General features: G+C 48.4%; 1 protein-coding gene, 1 long non-coding RNA gene and 1 other non-coding gene across 7 annotated transcripts; 1 reads left to right on the plus strand and 2 right to left on the minus strand.

The window, feature by feature from the left end:
• Window positions 1-1,568: 1,568 nt before the first annotated feature.
• On the minus strand, window positions 1,569-23,583 carry arhgdig (Rho GDP dissociation inhibitor (GDI) gamma). Of its 2 annotated transcripts, none has more exons than XM_048991304.1 (6): window positions 23,430-23,583; window positions 13,439-13,621; window positions 12,369-12,452; window positions 7,488-7,564; window positions 4,127-4,190; window positions 1,569-3,290 (listed from the first exon to the last, which is right to left on the minus strand). In XM_048991304.1, exons 2-6 carry the CDS (start codon window positions 13,614-13,616, stop codon window positions 3,085-3,087), a joined length of 609 nt encoding a protein of 202 aa, XP_048847261.1. In that variant the 5' UTR covers window positions 13,617-13,621; window positions 23,430-23,583; the 3' UTR covers window positions 1,569-3,084. The 2 variants fall into 2 exon arrangements, with proteins under 2 accessions (XP_048847261.1, XP_048847260.1); XM_048991303.1 differs by lacking the exon at window positions 23,430-23,583 and adding an exon at window positions 18,136-18,480.
• On the minus strand, window positions 7,572-12,348 carry LOC125717931 (uncharacterized). Of its 4 annotated transcripts, XR_007384719.1 has the most exons (4): window positions 11,473-12,348; window positions 10,675-11,392; window positions 10,155-10,474; window positions 7,572-10,074 (listed from the first exon to the last, which is right to left on the minus strand). It is a non-coding gene; the product is annotated as an uncharacterized LOC125717931 (long non-coding RNA). The 4 variants fall into 4 exon arrangements; XR_007384718.1 differs by having other exon boundaries at window positions 10,155-10,574; window positions 10,915-12,348; XR_007384717.1 differs by having other exon boundaries at window positions 7,572-9,954; window positions 10,675-12,348.
• On the plus strand, window positions 20,354-20,435 carry trnas-cga (transfer RNA serine (anticodon CGA)). Its single transcript has one exon. It is a non-coding gene; the product is annotated as a tRNA-Ser (tRNA).
• Window positions 23,584-23,892: the final 309 nt, after the last annotated feature.

The raw sequence follows: 23,892 nt of genomic DNA on the forward strand, positions 1-23,892 counted from the left end.
TTACACTTGTGACTCCGCTACATTTCAATGAAGGTTCTTGCAACTCACTACGTTAAAATACAGCTTTGAAGTCAGGGGGCAAATTTTCTTTTTCTAAAATGCAATAGGCTATATTGTGTTCATCACAGGAGAAAAAAAACAATGACAGTAAACGGATGATTACTGCTATTACGGCAGATGAAGATGATAACGATTTCTCAGCAGAGCACCCGTGACCCATGTTTTAGATTTTTGAAAAGAAGAAATATGTGTTTCGTTTTAAATGTCTGTTGTATCTACCGCACAAAAAACTTCATCAATGCCTATAAAAATTCGCCGTCCAACCTGACAAAGCACGTCGATTTAACATTACATAACCAAGATGTCTGTGCTTCTAATGATTGCAGTGTTTACGCTATAGTTGGTCAAATGACCTTATATGGTTTTGCCCGCTAAGTCGGTATATTAGAACTGAAGTTGCCTCAACTATTTGTCAAGCTAACTGGTTCCTGTACGCGTTCTTTGAATAATTACCAGGTTCTGCAAATGCACTGTGGCAACAATACAACAGTGCGTTAGCATCAAAAAAGAAAATGTACTTTTGAATATTTAAGTATTTTAATAGCGATTGCTCCAGTATTTGAACTAAATTTGACTGAATAACTTTAACTTGTATGGGAGTAATATTTGACTCAAGTAATTAAGTTGTATACTCTGTCCACCTATGGTTCACATCAGTTAAGATTTTCAGTTGTTAATGAATAATATAATTTTACTGAATGGGAAAGGGGACATTATTCGAATGTTCATATCTGCACTCAGAATGTTAGTTACTGAAATACTCAGGGGCGACGCACGCGCAAGGAATCTTCCGGCAAATCTATATTATTCCATTATAAACCTAAAATTAGCAACATTTAAAGCGATGGGGTAGTTTGCAAACCCTGCAGACTATTTACAAGGTGATAAAACTGTTTCGTACATGTGAATGTGTGTGCAGATTAGACTGGAATCGAAAATCTCACGCCTGCCAGCTGACCAAGACTGGAAACCCGGAATATTGGCATTATTGTTTTGTAGTCTTTTTGCCTCCTCGTGCCTCGAACCAAACACTTAACAGTATATTCCAAAAATGCTACATAATGATTCACCATGTAGCGTGGCAAGGACATGTGCTGGTAACACGCAGGTCCAAGCATCAAAAGGGGAACGGCTATATGCATGACAAATGAATACCTAAGTGCATATCCCCTTCCATTTTATAGACTACAAAGGGCAGCTGTGTGTTTTAAGGAACTGCTGCCATTTCCTTTGCAATAAAATTGCACCAGTAAATATTACCCAAAACTAAGCAGATCTTATTTGTGAAAACATTTGCAATGGTGAAACCAAAGAATAGCTGGTTGCAGGGTGGGCCTTAAAGTAACATGTTGCGCGGCAGTTAAGTGCGTAAACTTGTGTCCTCGTGGTTGCTTATCCCGGTCCCTGGTGTTGTCTTTGAGCAAGGTGGCTAAACTATGCAGCTGTGAAGTATTCCGGGTTACAACGTTGGCTGTGGGTACAAAAGTAGAAGCAGAGTTTCAAACATATGAAGGCTTATTTAATCTGAGCTTTATTAAAAGGTACAAGACGCTTGAAAAAGTTTTGACACTAAAACTCGAAGGTACAGTAATCAGTCATCATGGACTCCGTGTGAACTCCGTCAAAGAAAAGGCAATTTATCACTAAAGTCCAAAGACCGGAAATTGCCACAGTCGCCAAACCCGCACACTTTCCTCTCGTTATTTTACTCCATTGGCAAACACGGTACAAAAACACTGGAGAGAACCTATGCATGCAGCACGTACCAAGACATCACAGATACTCGAAATCAATGGTTCAGTTGAAGGGAGTGTAGATGTATATATACACACCACCAACACTAAGCCTTTTAAAATGTACAAACACTGTCCAAGGTTCGACTTTTGCCTCCTTTTGTGGTGTCTGAGTGACGATGAAATATAACGGTACATCTAAACTCCACAGTAATCGAGTGAGACAGCTGAACTACCACCGTTTTAGTTACACATGGAAAAACAAAAAAATCTTAGGATATCCCATAAACCTTTGCTTCGCTATTTTTTTCCTTACATTCAAAAAGAAAATATTATGTTGCCCACTGAGGTCACCAGAAAGGTTTGAGATCTTATCTGCGAGACATCCAGTATTACATGCATTCTGTACATTTCTTAAACGCATTCTTTTAATTTTTATGCAGACATCATTAAGCATTCTGACTACATCTTCATTTTGGTCAATTAACAGGAAACACCCAGGATGACATGATCATGAATGGCAAGTTTAAAAATGTTTTCAAGGTAAAACGTCTAACAACAGACACAGGGGAAATAAAACAACAGGATTTAAATTCAGAACGGTTATGTAGACATACCAAGACAATATGGGTTGATTGTGGTGCATTTTATTAAATTTTTTCCCCCCCTCATCATTTCTTTTTCAGTTCTTTAGAATCATATTTACGTTTCTGAAATTAGTAATACATCACTCAAATTAAGGGTCGCTGTTGCGAAGGACGCGGGGTATGGTACTGAAAGCTGTAAGAACAGAGGGATCAAACGGGGATCAACCGGGGAACGTACCACGGACAAGGATGGACACCTCAGGCTATGTTACCCGTAGCAGGAATACTCAGCATACAGGTAACCAGTTTACCAGCACTGGGGGCAGCTCCAAAAATCTCTAGGCGCTGATCAGTCCATTCAAGCACGGCTACAAGACGATGCCACCGTCCCAAACGGCAGCAACAACGGTAAAGCGCAGGAACAGTATCGCAACAGTAAGGTGGGAGCTTCAGGGCACAAAGCGCCCAGAGGCGACGGGTGCAAGAAATTCAATTAATGGAATTAATTTTGATCCCCCTTCCAACACACGTTTTTTCATACTTTTTCTTTTTTTAATCATCATTATTTTTCTACACAAGCCACAATCTGCATTCCCCCCCCCCCCCCCCCCCCCCAAAACGCAGCCTGATTTCCCGTTTGTACAGCCTTCACGCACACACCGCTGTCACAGGTGGATGAGATGGGGGGGCGGGCATCCTCCACCCTACTCCTTGGAGTCCCAGTCCTTCTTGATCTGCAGGTTCCACTCCCAGGACAGATGGTCGGTCTTGTCGTCGTCCGTGAAGAAGGACTTGATGTGGTAACTCCCGCGTACCAGCAAGCCTTTGGGCGCCTCCTCCACCGGGGTCATGAACTCGTGCTCCTCTACCCGTGGCCCGTAGCTGCCCACCATATACACGGCCTTGTCCACTATGGGAGAGAACAGCTGTGATTCCTGCCCCCCCTTCCCCAGGTGTGGCTCCTCTGGTTTACACCCCTAGTGTGTGAAAACATGCCCTGTGATGGGCAAGTATCAGTTCCTAGATTCTGCCTACACTGATCTCCTTAGGATGTGGTCTAGGTTCTCCGTGTAACTGCTCAGAACCGGCAGTTTACAGGAGACGGATGGAGGTCTGTTGTTCTAATAATATACTAGGTCATGTCTGATACTGTACTGTTTAATCTTTAAAAATCGAACTGCAGACCTACAGTACTGTGCAAAAGTCTTAATATGTAATACGAAGCCCCTAAAGGGGCCTGTGTGGAAAAATGAAATGCTCTTACTTTCACGTGCACAGGTTTGAACTTAATATCAAAATGTATGCAAATTACGAGTAACATAACAATAAGGAACAAGAATTTCTTTTGTTTTCCAAGGAGTTACTGACATCTTGCTGGACGGCTAGAAGATCACCACAGCTTTGGGCCCCAAACCTCTCCTCAGGGGCACCTCAGCCATTCCATGTAACCGTTAAACTCAGCTCATTTAATGATTAATTAGTTTAAAAAGAATCAATAAAGGTGTCGATTAACAAGTTGCTCTAGTGGCCGAGTCAAAAAATCTGGGTCTGTGAGTGTATACCAGTGGCTAAGCTGACAGTCATAATATTATAATTTTACACCAATGTCCAGATCCTTTTAACATGTTTTATTTTCTGTGACTGCCTAAGACGTTTGCACAGTACTGCACCTGGGTGTGTATTACAAATGACGGCCATTTCCATGCATTCCAGCGGCACCATCCGCGAGGCTGCCCCTCGCCTTACCTCTCAGGCCCTTTCTGTACATCAGGTGCACGTACTTCATTCCTGACACGATGTCCCTGTTCACCTGTTTCGAACCAGATAAAATGGGGTTAATAGCAAACATGGCTTGTTTTTACCCCGTTAATCCACCAGGCCACGAATTTCTGACAAATCTGACAGCCAGAGTGTCCCCCGATAAAGAACAATGCAGCCGTCTGCCACCAGGGGGCCCCGCAGCAATTAGAACAGGGACACTTGCTTATTCCAGACACATACAGTGGCTGAAACGTTTGGAAAAACACCACTGCAGGACTGTGAAGCATATACTCAAGCATCCCATCCATGTTTCTCTCCTTCCCTTTTTTTTTGATTGCTCCCGGCAAATCACTGATTTCCAAACCCATTTGATTTCCGAGTCCATTTGTTTATTTTCCCCTTTGCTTCGTCAGTTTTCCTGCAAAAATTACCGGCAGATCCCACGAATGGCAGAGCCATCTTCTCTAGGAAAGACACCGGAGAACTGATTTCCTGTATATCCTGTACGTCCATCCCCCTGCGGGCGTGACACTGCTGGTCGGGTCGCTGTTTTCGATGCGTGTAGCCTCCCTGGGGAGAGCGTTCCCAAACCGTTAACATAAATGCGGCGCGTTTCCATCCCGCCCTTATCTTCCTGGAAGGTTATTTTTAGAGAGATCTGCGGTGGCTTGGGAAAACAGCTCCGTGTTTAGATGTACACTTAATATTGGCGACCTTCGGGAAGCGGTCATGCAGATCCATTTATCTGCATCGACGCCTACGCCGTTTGAGAGGAAATGCTGCCCAAAGGCCGCCCCACCTAGTGACATACAGCCGTGAGGTGATTTAGATATATGGACTATTCGTGTCCATGGGCTTGTGTGAGAAAATGAGCCAGCTAGAGTTGGGGGGGAAGTCTTCAAATGCTGAGGACTGTCCTGCGGCGGCCACACGGAGCAGATGAAAACATCCGGAGTCGGCCGGGATGCATTTCGTCCTACCCTCGGTGTAATAATTTCCCAAAAATGACTGAACTTTCATCCGCAGAGGCGGACATCAGAAGCAGAATGCCAGAGTGTGGCCTCTCCAGGAACCTCGGCAGGATTGGGGATGTTTGTTACAGGCCAGGTGGATGCTTTCACACTGAAGTTCCTGGTTCCGATTCCTGCGCTTTCTTGACCCGGAACTCTTGTAGCTCCTGGCCACTTTTGTGTGTCGCTTCCCCATCACACAACAGGAACTCTGACTTTTATGCTAAATAAGCATGGGAGACGAATAAAGCTCAAAGGATCAACTTAACATGCAGTTTTATACAAAAGAACACCGCCTACCAAAACAAAAAGGAGGATGACCTAGCTGTTGGGGGCGACATGGTGGTGCACTGATGCCTCACACCTCTGGAACCCGGGTTCGAGTCTCCGCCTGGGTTACGTGTGTGGAGTTTGCATGTTCTCCCCATGTCGTCGTGGGGTTTCCTCCGGGTACTCCGGTTTCCCCCCACAGTCCAAAGACATAAATTGTCCATAGGTGTGCATGTGTGAGTGTATGGTGTGTGAGTGTGCCCTGCGATGGGCTGGCCCCCCATCTTGGGTTGTTCCCTGCCTCGTGCCCATTGCTTCCGGGATAGGCTCCGGACCCCCCGCGACCCAGTAGGATAAGCGGTTTGGAAAATGGATGGATGGATGGATGGACCTAGCTGTTTTGCTAATTATTGGACAGATCAATCACATTGTCTGAAAAATTGGAACACAGACTTTTATTTTTATTTGATTTATACTGAACAAAAATATAAACGCAACACTCTTGTTTCTGCTCCCATTTTTCATGAGATGGACTTAAAGATCTACAATTCATTCCAGATACACAATATTACCATTTCTCTCAAACATTTCTCACAAATCAGTCTAAATGTGTGATAGTGAGCATTTCTGCTTTGCTGAGATAATCCATCCCACCTCACAGGTGTGCCACATTCCAGGGTGGCCTTTTATTGTGGGCAGTATAAGGTACACCTGTGCACTACCCATGATGTCAGATCAGCATCTTGATGTGGCACACCTGTGAGGTGGGATGGATTATCTCAGCAAAGCAGAAGTGCTCACTATCACACATTTAGACTGATTTGTGAGAAATGTTTGAGAGAAATGGTAATATTGTGTATCTGGAATGAATTGTAGATCTTTAAGTCCATCTCATGAAAAATGGGAGCAAAAACAAAAGTGTTGCGTTTATATTTTTGTTCAGTGTATATGACCCACTGCATGTTCATAATTCATTATTAAATCTTCCCAGCAGATCGATCTTTTGTTTTTCACAGAATAAAAAAAAATGATGCAACGTTACCCCGCTAATAAGTTTCACTGCCAGCACTGGCGATATTACACAAAAGTATATTGGTTACTGATTGAATCTTCCAGTGCAGAAACATGGAGAAGGTAACAAAAAATGCATTTATTAATGCAACTGGAATACAAAAATTATTCCATCTGCTCAGTTTTTGCTCCGCTACTTCTGTCTCTTTTCCATGTAATTTCCAAGCTAGCGCAGGTGCTTGTGGTTAACCAATCAGCAAGCTATCTCTATAAGCCTAGAGTAGTTTGTGTTTGGATAAAAACTACCTAGTCTGGAGTAGGGACTAAAAAGGGTTCTGGAACTGCCTCTGAGGGACCGCAGTCGGGCCAAGTTCCTGCAGTGTGAACACGATAACACGACTGGAAAATGATTCTGGTTCTTGAAAAAGTTCCTGTGGTGTGAAAGCTCCGGGTGATGCTTGGAAATGACCCAATGGAATCCCTCCTCTGAGACCCGGCCTGTAACACTGTCACTGTAGGCTCATAAGCCATGGTATTTACTGGAGTAAATGTCATGTATATACCGAAGATCTACTTCAGCCTGTCTAAATGTTCCCCGGACCTGAGAGATGTGGGTTGACAGGGGCAGATCCTCACTGCTTGTGCCCCGAAGTAGTGCAATGTTTTCGGCATGGCTCATGCTGCGCACACCATGGCCAATCACTCAGCTCCCACCAGATCGCCCTCCTCCTTCAGCTACGCTCCGTTCATTTCCTGTCCTTTTATTTTTCCACAGGATTTCTTTGCTGCCTTTTTCTTGGGGTCAGGGAATGACTTTTGAGTTCACCCTCTGCTGCCTCCCCCTCCAACTCCCTGTGGGTTTCCCCCTCCCTCAAAGAGTACAGCCCATTCTCTGCTGCACAGAAGCGTATTTCTGTTACAGATGGTACTGAGGACTGATACACAAGCTCTATGTATAAAAAACCCCATCAGTCTGGATGGACAGTTTAGCACCGATTCTGCCAGTGGCTCAGTCTCTCTGTCCTGAGCCACTGGAGTATTGATCTTCAGCTCACCTTGAAATGGATCTTGACCCGGTAGTCCACACCCTCCTTCAGGATGAAATTTTGCTTCTTCAGGGCCTCAAGGTCACCTAGAGGACACATGAATGACATCTCAAAAGACTGGAAGCTCTCCCTAAATTTATAACCGTCTCGCTCCGCTGCTGTCTGTGGCGAAATCCTGTTGCGCTATTGATTTCTGTACTAAAGAAATCCATCCCGGGTCAATCCACGTTTTGAGTATTCCAGCACAGCTCGTTTTGTTTAGCACCTCCTGTGACTCATTACGAGAATGTTGTCGTCAGGGGAGGAAGCAAAGAAAACGAACGGTTATGTACAGAACCCCCCCCCCATTCTGAACGGTCTGAGTTCAAGGAGGCAGAGTGATATCGAAACTGCACGCGATTGCAGTCGTATGGCCCCTCGGCGCAGAAGAGGAAGCTGATAAGGCCGCAAGATAATGGCACTACTGTGGCACACAGAGATGCTTTTACGCGCCACAGCCCCTGGGGCTGATGGGAAGGCAGAAGCTTGGGGTCCTAGCAGGATCGCAGTCAGGGTGTGGTGAGATGCAGTGCATTTATCGGGTCCGAACCTGCATTTGGACCCTCGGATGTTTTATGCCGCCACGCCCCTTGGTCACTCTTGCATTCCGTCCTCTGTCACCCTTGAGCTTCTTCAATGCTGACATTTAAATGAACCCGATATTGAAGTTCCCACTCAGAGTGCTGGGCCCGTGTTCCGCGGCAGACCGTGATATAAACGACCGTAAAAACTAGGGAGCCTCCTGCGATCTCATCGCCCCGGGACTCAGAAGCCTTGCATGCCGCTCGTTTGAACTTTCACTTCAAACAAACGCTGATTTTCACGTTCAGCACTTAAATCCTCCCGGATCCCCCCATGCAGCGGCCCCAGATAGCATCTCTGGGGAGGGGCTTCTGGGTTGAATAACCATTGAACAGGAATGCGGGGGGCGGTGTTACTTCAAAGAGAAATCTGAGTGTGCGCTCATCAGCTATTTGCATAAGTAACATAATGGTAATGCACTTCCACAGGGGGCACAGATTCACACAGACACACACACACTGACATACACGCACAGACACGCACTGACACACACACTGACACACACACAGACGCGCACTGACACACACATATGCACTGACACACACAGACACGCACTGACACACACACAGACACGCACTGACACAGAGACACGCACTGACACACACATGCACTGACACACACACACGCACTGACAGAGACATGCACTGACACACACAGGCACGCACTGACACAAACAGAGACACGCATTGACACGCACTGACACACGCACTGACACGCACTGACACACGCACTGACATACACATTCACTGACACAAACAGAGACACGCATTGACACATGCACTGACACACACTGACACACGCACTGACATACACATGCACTGACACACACAGGCACGCACTGACACAAACAGAGACACGCATTGACACGCACTGACACACGCACTGACACACACTGACACACACTGACACACACACAGACACGCACATGCTTTCTAATAACTGACGTCCCACTGGATCTCATGTTAATGCACAAAACGTGGATAAAAATGAGACATTTGTGTGATTTTAGGTCCTCAAAGTAATAGACGCAGCTGCATAAACAGTTGGATTTTGTTGGGTGGGGGGGGTCACACCTCCATAAATTGCACTACATTTTGTGCCCATTAAGAGACGAGCTCATGCACACACACACACACACACACACACACACACACACACACACACACACACACAGTCAGGAACCCGGCCCACGAGCAGCTCGCCAGAACCTGGCATCAGCGTCCAGCAGAAGCGAACCCCCCGAGCCGCACTTCCTGTCACCTCGCGACCGGCAGCTCCACGCTCCGGCTGCTCTAGGGGACATCCGGGGCTCACGTTGGCCGCATCCACCGTGACAATACGGCACTTTTTAGTCCTGCCACTCCCTGAAGCATTCTCGTCACACCGACGGCTCGTTAAGGGGTCAAAGGTCAGCCGTGTTGCATATTTCACTCCGGATCCAAATCACTCAGCCTGACAGAGTTCTGGGGAGAAACTTCAACTAAGGAGGCATCTGTGGCCCAACGCACCTTGGGGTCGAAATCAGGGTCAGCTGATGGGTTTGTTTACAGTGTGACATGGGAGGGGTCCTTCTCCGTGAGGCGACCCAACTGACAAGTGTATTGGGATCACGGGCATGAGCAGCTGGACAGGAGACGGCACCGGCTTGATGCCCGAACTCCTGTGTCACTTCCTGCTAGGGGGCGACAGAGGGCCCAGAGCGGAACAGAAACTGTGATGCGCCAAAGTCCAATTCCATGCAGGTTCTGCAAATATGGAAACTGTGTCCGATGTACACTGACCATCCAAATGGACCGTCGGGAACACCAGGCAGGCCTGTGCTCCCACTGCTCCATCTGCGCTCCCACTGCTCCATCTGCGCTCCCACTGCTTCACCTGTGCTCCCACTGCTACATCTGCATTCCCACTGCTTCACCTGTGCTCTCACTGCTTCATCTGCATTCCCACTGCTCCATCTGCGCTCCCACTGCTCCATCTGCACTCCCACTGCTTTACCTGCACTCCCACTGCTCCATCTGCGCTCCCACTACTCCATCTGCGCTCCCACTGCTTCACCTGTGCTCCCACTGCTACATCTGCATTCCCACTGCTTCACCTGTGCTCTCACTGCTTCATCTGCGCTCCCACTGCTCCATCTGCGCTCCCACTGCTTCACCTGTGCTCTCACTGCTCCATCTGCACTCCCACTGCTCCATCTGCATTCCCACTGCTACATCTGCGCTCACACTGCTCCATCTGCGCTCCCACTGCTCCATCTGCGCTCCCACTGCTTCACCTATGCTCCCACTGCTACATCTGCATTCCCACTGCTTCACCTGTGCTCTCACTGCTTCATCTGCGCTCCCACTGCTCTATCTGCGCTCCCACTGCTTCACCTGTGCTCTCACTGCTCCATCTGCGCTCCCACTGCTCCATCTGCATTCCCACTGCTCCATCTGCGCTCCCACTGCTTCATCTGCGCTCCCACTGCTTCACCTGTGCTCTCACTGCTTCACCTGTGCTCCCATTGCTCCATCGGCACTCCCACTGCTTCACCTGTGCTCTCACTGCTTCATATGCATTCCCACTTCTTCACCTGTGCTCTCACTGCTTCATCTGCGCTCCCACTGCTCTATCTGCGCTCCCACTGCTTCACCTGTGCTCTCACTGCTCCATCTGCGCTCCCACTGCTCCATCTGCATTCCCACTGCTCCATCTGCGCTCCCACTGCTTCATCTGCGCTCCCACTGCTTCATCTGCGCTCCCACTGCTTCACCTGTGCTCTCACTGCTTCACCTGTGCTCCCATTGCTCCATCGGCACTCCCACTGCTTCACCTGTGCTCTCACTGCTTCATATGCATTCCCACTGCTTCATCTGCGCTCCCACTGCTTCATCTGCGCTCCCACTGCTTCATCTGCACTCCCACTGCAGTGAGAAGATCGTCGTCATCATGCGACTCTGGGGAACACTGGGCATCACATGTGTGCCACCCCTCCGATGCCCCTGATGATGGCACGCCTCTACCACGGAGGGTGCCCACTTGGAGGGGACCTGAAGAGTCACTTATTCCCCAATCAGAGGGACTGACATCAAGCGCCAGCCCCTGGTCAAGCCCGTGCACCGTGGGCAGGGACACCGAGAGCAGACCAAGAAGCTAGCATGGTCACACAGCCCCGATGTGTCCCCAAGCACCTCCGAGTGTCTTTAAGTGCCTCGGACAGTCCCTGCACACCTCAAACGGTCCCCACACGCCTCGGACTGTCCCCAAACGCCTCGGACTGTCCCTGCACACCTCGGAGTGTCCCTGCACATCTCGGAGTGTCCCTGCACACCTCGGAGTGTCCCTGCACATCTCGGAGTGTCCCTGCACATCTCGGACTGTCCCTGCACACCTCGGAGTGTCCCTGCACATCTCGGAGTGTCCCTGCACATCTCGGACTGTCCCTGCACATCTCGGAGTGTCCCTGCACATCTCGGACTGTCCCTGCACACCTCGGAGTGTCCCCACCCCATCCCATGCTTTGCACTTTAGTCTAGACTTTTAGTCTCCGAGGGCTTGTTTCACCCACCTTTAAGGCCCATAAAACAGCAACACTGGGATGCAGCAATCATACCAGCCCACAGGTATGAAAAGAAGACATGAGATCTCCCAACGGCAAGCACTTTCCGCTCCCCCTGCCCCGCGATTCCCCCCTGATCTTATGAGGGGAACAGGAACAGGACCAGAGGTTCCTGTTCAGATCGGCAGCTGAAATCGCATTACGCTCCCCCAAGAGCTGAAAGCCCCGCCCACTGCCATGGGAACAGTCAGATTAACGGCTGTACCGAGCCCGGCCGAGCAGCTGTGAGTCCAACTGGCTAAAAACCGTCAACAGAGGGACGGACAAAGCGAGAGTAACCGTGATGCACTATGTGGCTTTGCCGGTTATTTATCTTACGACGTCACCCCTTTGCAGGGCCAGCGCTCGGTCTCCACGGGAATGACATCACCCACAGCGGCGATAGCGGCGGGGCTCATTAGAATGCCACAGGGGCCCTGGGGTCGCGTCCACTGTGCAAACACTGTAGTCTCAGCACCGGGGGAGTAGGGGGGAGGATGGGGGGAGAATAGAAAGTACATTTACCACAAACCCAACTCAGGAGTCGTCAGGCCATGCCCACCAGTGCCTGGGCTGTCGCCACCCACCCCAAGCCACAACCCCCACCCACATTTTACTCCATCCCTCGCAATTTCCTTCCACACAGTGAATAAGGGGTGTGTTCTACAGTTTCCGTGGGAACGGCATACCTGTGAGATCCATGGTGATTGGTCCGGGGGCCTGCTCACACATCAGCGTCAGCCGCGTCACCTGCACGTTGGGCACGCCGGAATCTGTACGGAAACACAGGAACGGGCGTCAAAGTCGTGCACACGCCAGCACGCGTGTGCACACGCAACTCCGACACGGTGCCGGCATTCCAACACCATGTCTCAGCCAGATGTGCCTGATGGCGCAGGATCATCGGAAATCTCTCTCCCACTCCCCCCCCCCGGTGTTTGGTGAAAAATGGGCCACAACACCAAGACTGTGGGCAGAGGGGGCGGAGTCACCAGAGTGACAGTGACGAGACGTAAGGAAAGCAGAAGCTGCCCCCACAAGTCCGTTCCCCCAAATGGGTCACAGTTAGCCATGAGCCCTGCCCCCCCCCACTCCGTACCAGCATGCCCAAGCAAACAGCGAAAGGGGAAGTGCCAGGTTCCTGTTATTGCCGCAGCACTGATCTCTCGAGAACGGAAGGTTCCGCATAGGCGCGTAGAGCTGGCCGCTACGTGCTGCCGTGACACTCCACCTGACCGCTCCCCGCGCATCTGTGTCACGACAGGCGTGTCTGCTGCCCCTGACCAGTGGTGAGCCCTGTGGCAGATTCCTGTGGCTGTAAATGACCGACCCCCCCAAGACACACCTGGGTCCTTAAGAGAGCCCTTTGAGGGATAACGTTTCACCCGATTCGCAGTGGAGGTGAATCAAAGGGGTCTTTGACTAGTCTGATCCATGATGATGCACCCCAGGTATTTTTCCCTCCCACTATTTAACGTGTGACCTGCCCCTTAAAAACGCTTTTTGACCATAAGGGGAATCTGTAAAAACTGCCGTTTAATGGCAACAAAACAGTGTAATCAGCCTGATTAAATAAGTATATGCATACTGATTTACTACTTATATCCATTTTGAGCAATAATACATCCATCTTTGATGATATATTGGCCAGGGTCACAGGGGGGTCTAACTGCATGCCTTCGGACTGTAGCAGGAAACAGAGGTCAAGGGAAATAACTACAATCACAGCCCTGTTATGGTGGCGAGGAGGAGATCTTACCAGACACCACAGGGCCAGATCCCAGCAGAGCTTGCTTGTATTTGTTGAGGCTTTCATCGTCCTTGTCCAGCTCCTGGATCTCCTGCAGGGACTTCTGGGCTGGCGGCTGGTAGTTCAGGTCCACCTCGTCGTCCTCTGCCTCCCCGGCCACGTGCTTCTCTGCCTCCTTGTCGGCCATGATGTCTGCGGGTTCGAGAGGTCGGCTCAGCAGGTTAACACAGCGGGAAGGGACTCAGGCTAGGTCAGTGTTTTCCAATCCAGTCCTTGGGGACCCAGAGAAACTCCACGTTTCTGCTCCCTACTGGGAGCAAAAATTTGGACTGTCTAGCAGGGAGCTCGGAGGGAGCAAAAACACGGACTGGCTTTAGGTCCCTGAGGAACGGATTGGGAAACACTGGACTAGAGGAATGAACTGCTGGACACTGGTGGCTAAACTGACTTCAAGAGAACAGACAGTTGCAGTTGCGGGCAAATATGCGAGATCTTCAAATTACTTTAGACCGAAACATGACAGGAACGTGAAAAATAAAATACAACGATGCAGCCTGTGCAGAAATGAAAGGGCCAACATCAATGCTCCCGAAACCACTAGGGGTTCATTCGCTAGCAGACCTGTGGAAAAAGGAACTGTGAAACATTCTTAGTGACATCACTTCCTGCTGGAGTAATGCAGCGCGGGCCCGTAGGAATTCATCGGCGCCATCAGAGCAAATTCAGTTCACCGCAGTCAGACGTCCACTTTCACGTGAAAAGTTAAACTCGCAATTCGTGTCATTATTTCCCCACTTCTGGAAATGGCGACAGGTATGTTACACATGTTTAGGTGGCCATTTGTCAGTGTCTGACATGAGACACGGTGTGAGAATCATCTGGAAGTGTCCCTTGCCTCGGTGTCCCCGTCTGACCGCATGACTGCGTGGCGAGTCTCCCACAGACATCAGCAACAGCTTCTCTGCTACCTGCTCCACCAGGGAAGTTTCTAAGCACCCTTTAGAAGTCATTATAGAGATGAATGTGAAGCTGATGAGGTCATTTGTTGTATGAATTAACCAAACGAAGGCATCATATGGAGAGTAGGCAACTCGTTAAGCTCTTATTTGGATCAGACAATGCACCGTGCTCCACTAAACAATGACATCATACCTTATACCTATCTACGGTGGGGGAGGGCGTTTATTACCCTGTGAGGGACACGTATCCTTGGTTACGGGAATAAAGAGAGGGCGGTGGGAGGCAACGGCATCATCTTGCATGCCGCCCACGTGGTTGCCATTATTTTACGGTATTTACAACGTTATTAACGTTATTTACAAGGCACCCCCACTTGGGAGCGACACTGCGCCGGCCTCCCTCATCAGCGCAGAAGTGGGCCTCTGTAATGCAGAGCTAAATCCATAATGGGTTTTATATTGGAACATCCATAAAGCCGGACAGAGACGCATTTAATGCACTCGTTACTCTCCCTCGCCCATTTTGACCGAACATCCGTCTAGTCACATGACACCGGAAGGCCGCCGCCTCCAGGTTCGGACTCCCATCACTGGCGCTAATCACTCGCCAGGCTCCCTCGTCAGTCTGCCTGCCGGCATCTGGCTGCAATGCATTAAGGGATACGCAGAAACGAACAGTTCCTCCTATATTTTTTTTAACACACCGCAGAGTTTAGGCTAATTTGAACATCCGACTAATAAACAGAGTTTAAGGAAATAGCAAAGAAAAAGACCTTCCAAGAGTCTATCAAAAATGTAAATAACCAGAAGCTTAAGCGGAATTAAATATTAACAAAATAGTTCGCTTTCGACCACTAGTAAAACTATCCTATCCTATCAAAATATTTATAACCAGCGGATGAAAAATTCATCTTAGTCAGGGCGCCGAGCGAGGGGGGGCTGGGGGGGGTGAGGATGAGGTTCTGTGCCCTTGACCCCTGCAAGTTTGCTCATGAATCTTTCAGCGTCCGTGTTTCAGCCCTGACCACGAACCAGCAATTCAAAGATGAAGGTGAACCAACATGTAGAAACATGCAAACATGGATATTCAGAGACCAGACCAATTAATGGACTATTAAGTCAGTCCATTATAACCTGATTACCTTCATTATGACTGTGCACTGGCACCCAAACCTGCCCTCATTGGGCAGTTCGCTCAGCAGCGGCACAGATCGTGCCAGATCTGCTTCACGTTGGTGGGGGCCCCTCGGAGACAGGTGAGCTCCCCCAGAGAGGAATCGGAAACATCCCATTCCGAATCGGATGTCTTGTTTAAAAGTAATTTTTACATTCCCCCCCCCTTCCCTGCAGAGGAACTGCTATTCCAAGTTTATTAAAGTGTACCGAATAATGAATATGTAATTACCGCGGGAGGGGATTAAGAGCAGCACTGGGCGGAGCTTTGTGGGGGGTCTGCGTGTAAGTGGCTGCCAATTATCACAAAGGGCCCACTGGGCATGAGAGCCAGCTAACCTTTGACAGTAACTGGCGTCAGGGCCACTGGATTGGGAGATGGGAGAGTGGCGAGCGCGTCAGCTGCAGGACTGCACTGCAACAAGCCGTCAATCCAACACCCATGCCAGGGACCGAAGGAGATGTGCACTGCTGATTGTTCATTCTGAATGCCAGAGTACGTTTACTCAGACCTTACTCAGCTTCCGAGCGCCGAACAGCCTGAGGATCACATTGGCGCACATGTCCGACCACATCACAGATAACATTAGACATTTCAGTGAGACGTCCCTGGAAGATACTTAGCATAAAGCTAAAACGATGCTTTAATACTGACAACCCCAGACACGCCGCATTAACAACTGATCCAGGATCAGCTTACCCTCCCCAACCTGCAGGCATGACCAACCTGAGCCTTTCGCCTGCAGAATGACAGCCCCCCCCCCCCCCCAAATAGCACCCCTCCAACCACTCCCGACCCCCATTTTATCAGCTAGTAACACAGCAGGCCATCAAGGCCAAGGGGACCTGGAGACTCGGCTCTATAAAAGCAAATAATTAATGGAATGGGGGAGGGGGAGTGCACACACAGACACAATGCTAATCTAAATTCCTGGCCGAAGATATTTATGATCTGACAAAACCTACACTGGGGGGGGGGGTTATTATTATCTTTTTTGTTTTTGTTTTTTTACTTGTTGTTACATGCCACTAGTCAGACTGGAAATGGTACTGGGGGGGGGGGCACCCAGTACATCAGAGCCAAATCCCAGTATGTCCGCCAGTGGCTTTTTCCTAATCGGCAGGAATTGGATGAATTCCTGCTTATCAGATGTGTGTTCAAGCAACAACATTTTTTTAAATAAAATCTATGCAGCTGGTATATGGTTTAAAGCACAGGAACGAAGGCCGGACAGTCGAGTTACAATTGGCAAGGAAAACGACAGTCAATCTGGTTGTTAAATCCCATGACTGAAACATGGAGGAGAGTCACTAAAGACTAAACAATACAGAGGGACTCAAACATTCCATATCCTGCCACAGACAGATCTGAACTTGCAAGACCACGTATGGCGTCGCCCCAGGGGAAAATTCCTACCCATCATACATGGGGGTTTCTCCTGCTCCAGGAATCCAGGAACTGTCACTGGGTCGAGCTGAATCTTTTTTTTTTTTTTTTAAACATAACAAGCCTTGCAGAGGAGCGATTCCCATTGGTTATGTTTAGATTTAGATTTACAAAATACTTCTCTGGACTTTGTAGGAGTCGTCATTAAGTTGGTGGTTTGCACGTTTATTGTCCCCAGACGCATGCCTTAGTGTTACCATGGTCACCAGTCATGTTCCTTCCCCTGCCTCTGTCGACACTCTGCACGGGGGACCGGGAGTGATGGCAGCGCTGCCGTCGTCCATCTCCCAGCCTCCGGAAGCTTCCCTCACCATCCGACCGACCTGGATTAATCCCCAGGGTCCTTCTCGAGTACCACAGACCTATTTATTTCGAACCTCGTTCATTAAGCAGCCGTCTGGCCGACAGGCTGCTCCGCAGAGGCTCTCGGGGTGAATTCAGAGGCGGAGCAGAAACTAGACAGACAGGTGTAGCCACAGCTGAATGTGGCCAGAGATTCACGATTAACTTGAAGCCAGTCGGGCATTGAGGGGTTACACCCCCCCCCTCCCATTTTGGTACAGAAGGGATTTTCCCAAACTTAAAATAAGCCACATTGTTGCCCTGCATTTTCAAACAGGCCACTCCGCTCACGCCTATCATCGTGAATTCTGTCCGAGAGAGATGGAGTGTATGTACACAGCCTGCTTCGCACAGGTCGCCGAAAAGGGTGTGAAACCTTGCGGCAGGGAAAAGGGGATGCCCGGGTAGGTGGGGGGGGGGGGGGGGGGGGGCACTGTTGGGCGGGGGGGGGGGGGGGTTTGGGTCCAAGCCTGTCCAACAGTGACAACAGCCTAATCGATGCCCAGCCCGGCACTCCCACTCGGGATGTTTAAGAGACGTCTCATGCATGACTGTGACTCGGACACGGGCAACAGAGAGTCAAAGCCAAACCTCCTGTGACTCGGCAGGGCAAGAAAGCCGGATCAGCACCGCCAGTAGACATAGCGCCACGATAACGCCGGCAGACAGAGTTCAGCTAACCGTGGGCACGGATTAGAGGGAAGCAGTGAGAACACCTCTAACCTAACACTGATGCTATCGAACCCAAACGCCCCCCGCCCCGTATAAAAAACTGTATTTCTCACCTCGGTAGCAGAGTGTTAACCAGAACAGCTCGAGAAGCTGACCACCAAACTCACACACATCCAAGCCCAGCATCGTGCCTCGTCCCGATGTCCTCCGAGATTCCGGGTGAATCCAGAAAAAAGAAAAGTGGAGCAAGCGTTCCCACAGACGGATTTAAAAACAGGATTCGGCTGTAGATGGGATTAAAGTTTGACTGTCCAGGTGCACTTCCTGAGCGTCTAAGGGGCGGTGCCGGTGGGGGCAGGCGGCGGACGGGCAGCACGGGGGGGACCCGGGACCGGCTCTGGATCGACGATGGCGACACGCTATGGCAGAGACCCTCCTGGCAGCACGAGGAGCGGGCCGTGATGCGAAAGCCCGGCGTCTGTCTGCAGAGGCTATCGATTTACCGGCGGAGAGAAGAGAACGCCCCCCCCCCAACCCCCCCCACACAAATCCCCCCCCTCCTCGGCTCAGCAGGCTCGGCCCCGTCGCTCATTAGCTGGGAGACTGCGATGATCTCATCCTTTTCTTTCCTCCTCTCCTCCGCTCACCCCAGCCCCCCTCCCTTTCTCCCTCGCTCTCCCCACTCCCTCCCTCTCTTTCGCTTAAGCAGCAGCGGGATCCGCGTCTTGCCGGCAAATATAAAAAGAATCCTTCCAATTCTTATTGCACACAGGATCTGTCAGCTTACAGCGTGGCTCCACCCATCCATTTGTCAACAAGGGACCCTCCTCCACCGACCCCCGGCAATTTGAGCCAGCGCCCGCTCCCCCGTGGGGTATCCCATCACGCTCATGGGGGGTCGAGACAGAAAACACAGAGCTTGGCATCCGTCGAGTTATTCCCACAAAAAAAACATGCAGCACGTTCCCAGTGTTATCTTGCCGTTGCTGTGCAAGGTCTGCGCCGCCGGGTGTGTAAATGGCCCAGATGCCAAAGTGCTGGCTGCAGGCTGGCTGCAACTCCTCCACCATTTTGACTTTTGGCCTTTTCGGTTGAGAAATCGAATTGCGGTCGGTGACATGGGCTGCCCTCACGGTTGCGCTCTGCTAGCACAATAGACAACCGCAGGTCTGTTCTGACAGGACGACACACTTGGGTCACCTGTAACAGCCTCTTTGTGTGAGATTATAATTTTTTTTAATGACCTCACAACCTCCATCAAGCGTGGGTACGGCAGCCAGGTGACCCAGCATCCCTGTTTCCAGGCAGATGAAAGCGGAGACAAAAGGCATCCGCATGTGCAACCCAACCGGACATCAGCAGGCTGCCGCGGATGACCGGCCAACCTGATGCCGATTTTACACGCGGACCCGGGTCTCCATGGTAACAACAAAGCTCAGGGCACCTGAGCCTAAATGCCCACGTGGGTCCGGGGTCTGTCCCCCAACCGACGAAAAAGGGAATAACAATGGAACGCGCGACACTAACTTTGCATCTCCCCGAAGTGTTTTATGAATCGATTTTAACTAATTTGTCAGGCCGCAGACACAGAGACCACTTGTCAACACAGAAGCATATCGAACCCCTTCGATGATGCGTGACTCCTCGCCTGCTGCGTATTTTATCTCAAGACACGATTTACTACTAAATTAGTTTTATCTAATCCACATCACTTGAAAAGCCAGGTTAGCTGAAAACGAGAGTTTTTAAAAAATGCCGTCGTATTTTTGTCGCGTTAAGAATTTAATTTGCTAAGATTTTCTCATTCTATTGCAAAGCGGGATTTTATCATTTTAATATACTTACCGGTAGTTACATTTAGCTATGAGTGGCATACCCGTAAAAAACAACAAAATAAAGACAAAAGAAGGCAACAGAATGACAATAAATGAAACCGGAGCATGCAGAATTAAGACATTCTTCCTCGGGGCTGTAGGCTATATTTTTTTCTTTGACATTCACCAACCCGCAGAATTACACCTCACTCGAATCAGAGACCCGCTAGGACCAGGGGAGAGAGACGCGCCTCTCCATCACGCCGCTGCGGTGAACCAGGGGCCCAGGCGGAGAAGCACCTCTCGCAGCGAGGAGAAAAGGTCTCTGTAATCTGTTAAGGCACAGCCCGACCCATAAAGAATGGATGGATGAATGGGACTCGGTCCGTCTATTCATTCAGCAGCGCTCTGGGCGTCCTTAAAAACAATGGAGACCCATCTTTAAATAATGCAGCCGCCAACACCCCGTAAAAACACTGTCTAAGCCCATTCCCATGACAATAAATACGAAGTGACGGTCACGGTGGCCGAGAGGTTAAGGCGTTGGATTCGAAATCCAATGGGGATTCCCCGCACAGGTTCGAATCCTGTCCGTGACGTAATAACGCACCTTATTGTGTCTGCGACCTGAATACTTGCATTTCCTTTAATGAAAGATAAGTGGCCTCTATAGGCTAAATGTTGCTAATAATGTTTGACTAGATCGGCGCTCAGATTTACTATAAAATCTTATATTTAGCTCTGTTTCCTGTTGGACCTTACTGTCAGATTTGCGGAGACATGAATGTATTATTATTATAGCTTTTTCGCAAGAATCGTTCAAATTGATCCGGCAGGGATCACTTGTCCCCCGGCCTCTATGCCCCGCATCTAAACTCCATCCCCTGGCGTCCAACTCAGTTAAGTCTCATTTGCACCCATTTCTCATTTCTCCGCAAGAAAAAAGCCAGCAGGCAATGCCATCAAAAAATGGCCCAGAAACTCCGATTTAATCACGAATCCGATTTTAAGACCCTGCTGCGGTAAGGCAGAGATACCCAGCCCCGTGAAATGGGAAAGCTGCGGGTTGTGCGACAATGAATAAATCATACATAACTCTACAACTTCACCCCCAAACGCTTTCGGCCTTAGGCGGTGCGGCACTTAATCGGAGGCAGGCATCCCCCCCCCCCCCCCCAGCCTCTTTCGCGGGGCTGCCATCCGAGGCACACGGATCGCCTCGGCACAGAGGCATCCTCACAACTGCCCCGCATCCCCGGCAGCTGCTTTTAAGAGTTGGGAAGGCTTTGATCACGCACTTTTTTCTGAAAAGAACCCCTTCAGTTTGCCTTGAGATACGAAGGCAGGAAGAGCGACGGAGTAACGCCGCAGATAGAAAATAAAAGCGCTACGGATCATCGAAGATGTGAAGCAAAACGCAGGGGAAACGGACCATATTGGCGTGACGGATTATTTATGGTTACGCTGGCAATCCTGCATTAAGCAGCTGTGTGACTCTCAGTTAATGCTAGGCCTCTGTACCTTGTTAATTACCGAAAGGACATCTTCCTGCTCAGTTCATTTTAATACATTAATATTCTATTCCCTTGATCAGAAAATCGCTTATTCACTAGTTCTTCATTTTCACAGCATCAAAAGCTTCTGGCTGACAGACACCACACACGCACACAAACACCCCACACAATCATGCATTTGTGTGTCACATCCTGTTCAAAAGCCGTTGAAGAAGCTTCGTGTGGCCGCCGCCATCTGAACAATGCCGATTTCACTATTCGGTGGCAGAACTGCATTGCGGATGATAATATTGTTTTTTTTTTGTTTAGCATCATATTGTATTTTGTTTGCTACTAACCAAATACATTCTTGGTAGAAAATTCAATCCCGTCTTTACGGTAATAAAGACTGCTGTTGCCAGACCCTTATAGGCCATCATTATTCATGATTCATATTAATAAAACATTCCAATCAATATTGCATTACATATTCCTACGTTGCTTCCCATTTTCTACTTTTATTGTGAAATAACTTGCAAATGAGAGACGTGTCTTGATTTTCACCATCATATCTCGGCTGCAGTTTTGGCCCAAAAATATTTCATTTATTCCATAAAATGCAGAGCAACATTCCGTTGAGGCAAAGTCATCTTGTGCAAGTAAACTCACCTTTAAATACGACCAATGAGGGTTAACACGAGTTGAAAACAAAACAGAACAGGCTGTTTTACATGCTTTTACTGCATGACTCTTCATTTACAATAACACTTAGGGCCTTTAGTAGGAGATCAGTTTCTGAGATATTCTACTTCCTGCATAGCGCGTTTAGATGAACAGTCCCGATTATCTATAATTCATCAGTTAAAACGCTAGCAAACATGGAAGAAATCAAAGGATCCTTTAACTCAGGGTTTATTAACCTGGGATACGCGAAGAGATGTCACGGGATCTGTGAAATTACATCTTTATCTTCGGTAATTTCTAACTGAAATTTCCTGTAATGTGAATGCATGCGGCAAACCACTGCAGAACTATCACGAGCCTACCTGCGATCACAGTTACAGTCGTTAGTGATGTCTACTTAACGATCGTCACTACTTGCCGCAGTTATCAGAACCGCCGCAATATCGCACGTGTTCACAGTCTTCTGTAGAATGTGATGTAGCTGGAAGGTGTCGGTTCGCTTCACCAGACTACCAAAGGGGTCAGTAGAAAAATTATTGAAGAACCCCTACTTTAACTAAAACGTTAAAGAAATTGCCTTCATTTGTGTAAGCATTTCCTGTCGTTTTGAAGAACCTACTAATTTCCTTGCAGGATCTACTAAAGAAACATCTTAGTGTTTTTTAATACTAATTAGGCGGTCCAAATATAACGAAAAAGTCTGCAGAATTTAACTTTAATAGACAGATAAGAATTCTTAAGAGGCAGTGGCAAATTCCTTGTCCATTTGCTTTGAACAGACGGCTATTTTATATGCAAGATATACTTTTGAGGAAACGTTCTTCCATAATCATGTCATATTTAACTAGTTGGCGAAACGTAACCTTTTAATTCAAAAAGTGTACATTTTACTCTGCCTTAAGACAAATGTATAAGTCAAAACAAGATACAAAATATTCGTTATAAGCACAGTAAAATGGGCGGGGGGGGGGGGGGTACACAATTATATTTTTTTCATGATCAAAAACAAGAAACGAGAACAAATATAAGCCTACCAAGACTGGATGTTTCCGACATGCCGTAGACATGATAGGACAGGATGCCACGGCATTGCGGATGCTTTTCATAGTCTTACTACATTCTAATTTAGCAACGGCTACACACTTTTTGATCTCCGTGTTCAAGATATGAAAAACAGATTTTATGCTTTATCACATTCAAACGAATGTAATGCGCTTTACTGCCATTTGCAGTTTTAGCCCCCTCCAAACCCCAAGTAAATCGCTCCATTTAAGTTTCTCTGCACTATTTTAGGTTTTCACTTTCAGCGTTTGAACTTTTCATTAAAATCGCATTCTAACGAGCATACGTCGTAGTGATACCCACGAATTTAATTACAAACAATAATATATGTACTTTATATGTGTATAAACTTACCTCCCAAAGCTGCAAGTGATCAATGTGCACCGAAGTTTTCAGATGCGCTGCACGATTCAGCGAAGATCGGTTCAGGAAATAAGAAAACCAATCAGGATGGAGGCGAAGCTCTTGCATTACGCTACGTGGTTGAACTTCACAACTTGAGTGCAACTTTTTGTAGGTCTACTTTTAGTGCCCCATCATTAACAGTAGGAAACAGAAGCATTCATCAGTCATCGAAATATCATTCACTGACCACCAACTAATCTTTTTTCGTATATTAATTTAATGCTCAGTTACTTGTTTAGGGTAAAATAAACGGGCTTAAAAACTAATAAAACACAATAAAACATTGTAATCGATGATGGCATTGTTTTGCTTGTGGTTGAATATTTACTATATTTGAGAGATGCAAGACTGTAGAGGTTTTTAAAGAACAACGCAACAGGTTAATACCGAAGACCAGTCGACAGTAAGCAGT

The sequence above is a fragment of the Brienomyrus brachyistius genome, chromosome 22 (genome assembly GCF_023856365.1).
Source record: "Brienomyrus brachyistius isolate T26 chromosome 22, BBRACH_0.4, whole genome shotgun sequence".
Classification (NCBI taxonomy): Eukaryota; Metazoa; Chordata; class Actinopteri; order Osteoglossiformes; family Mormyridae; genus Brienomyrus; species Brienomyrus brachyistius.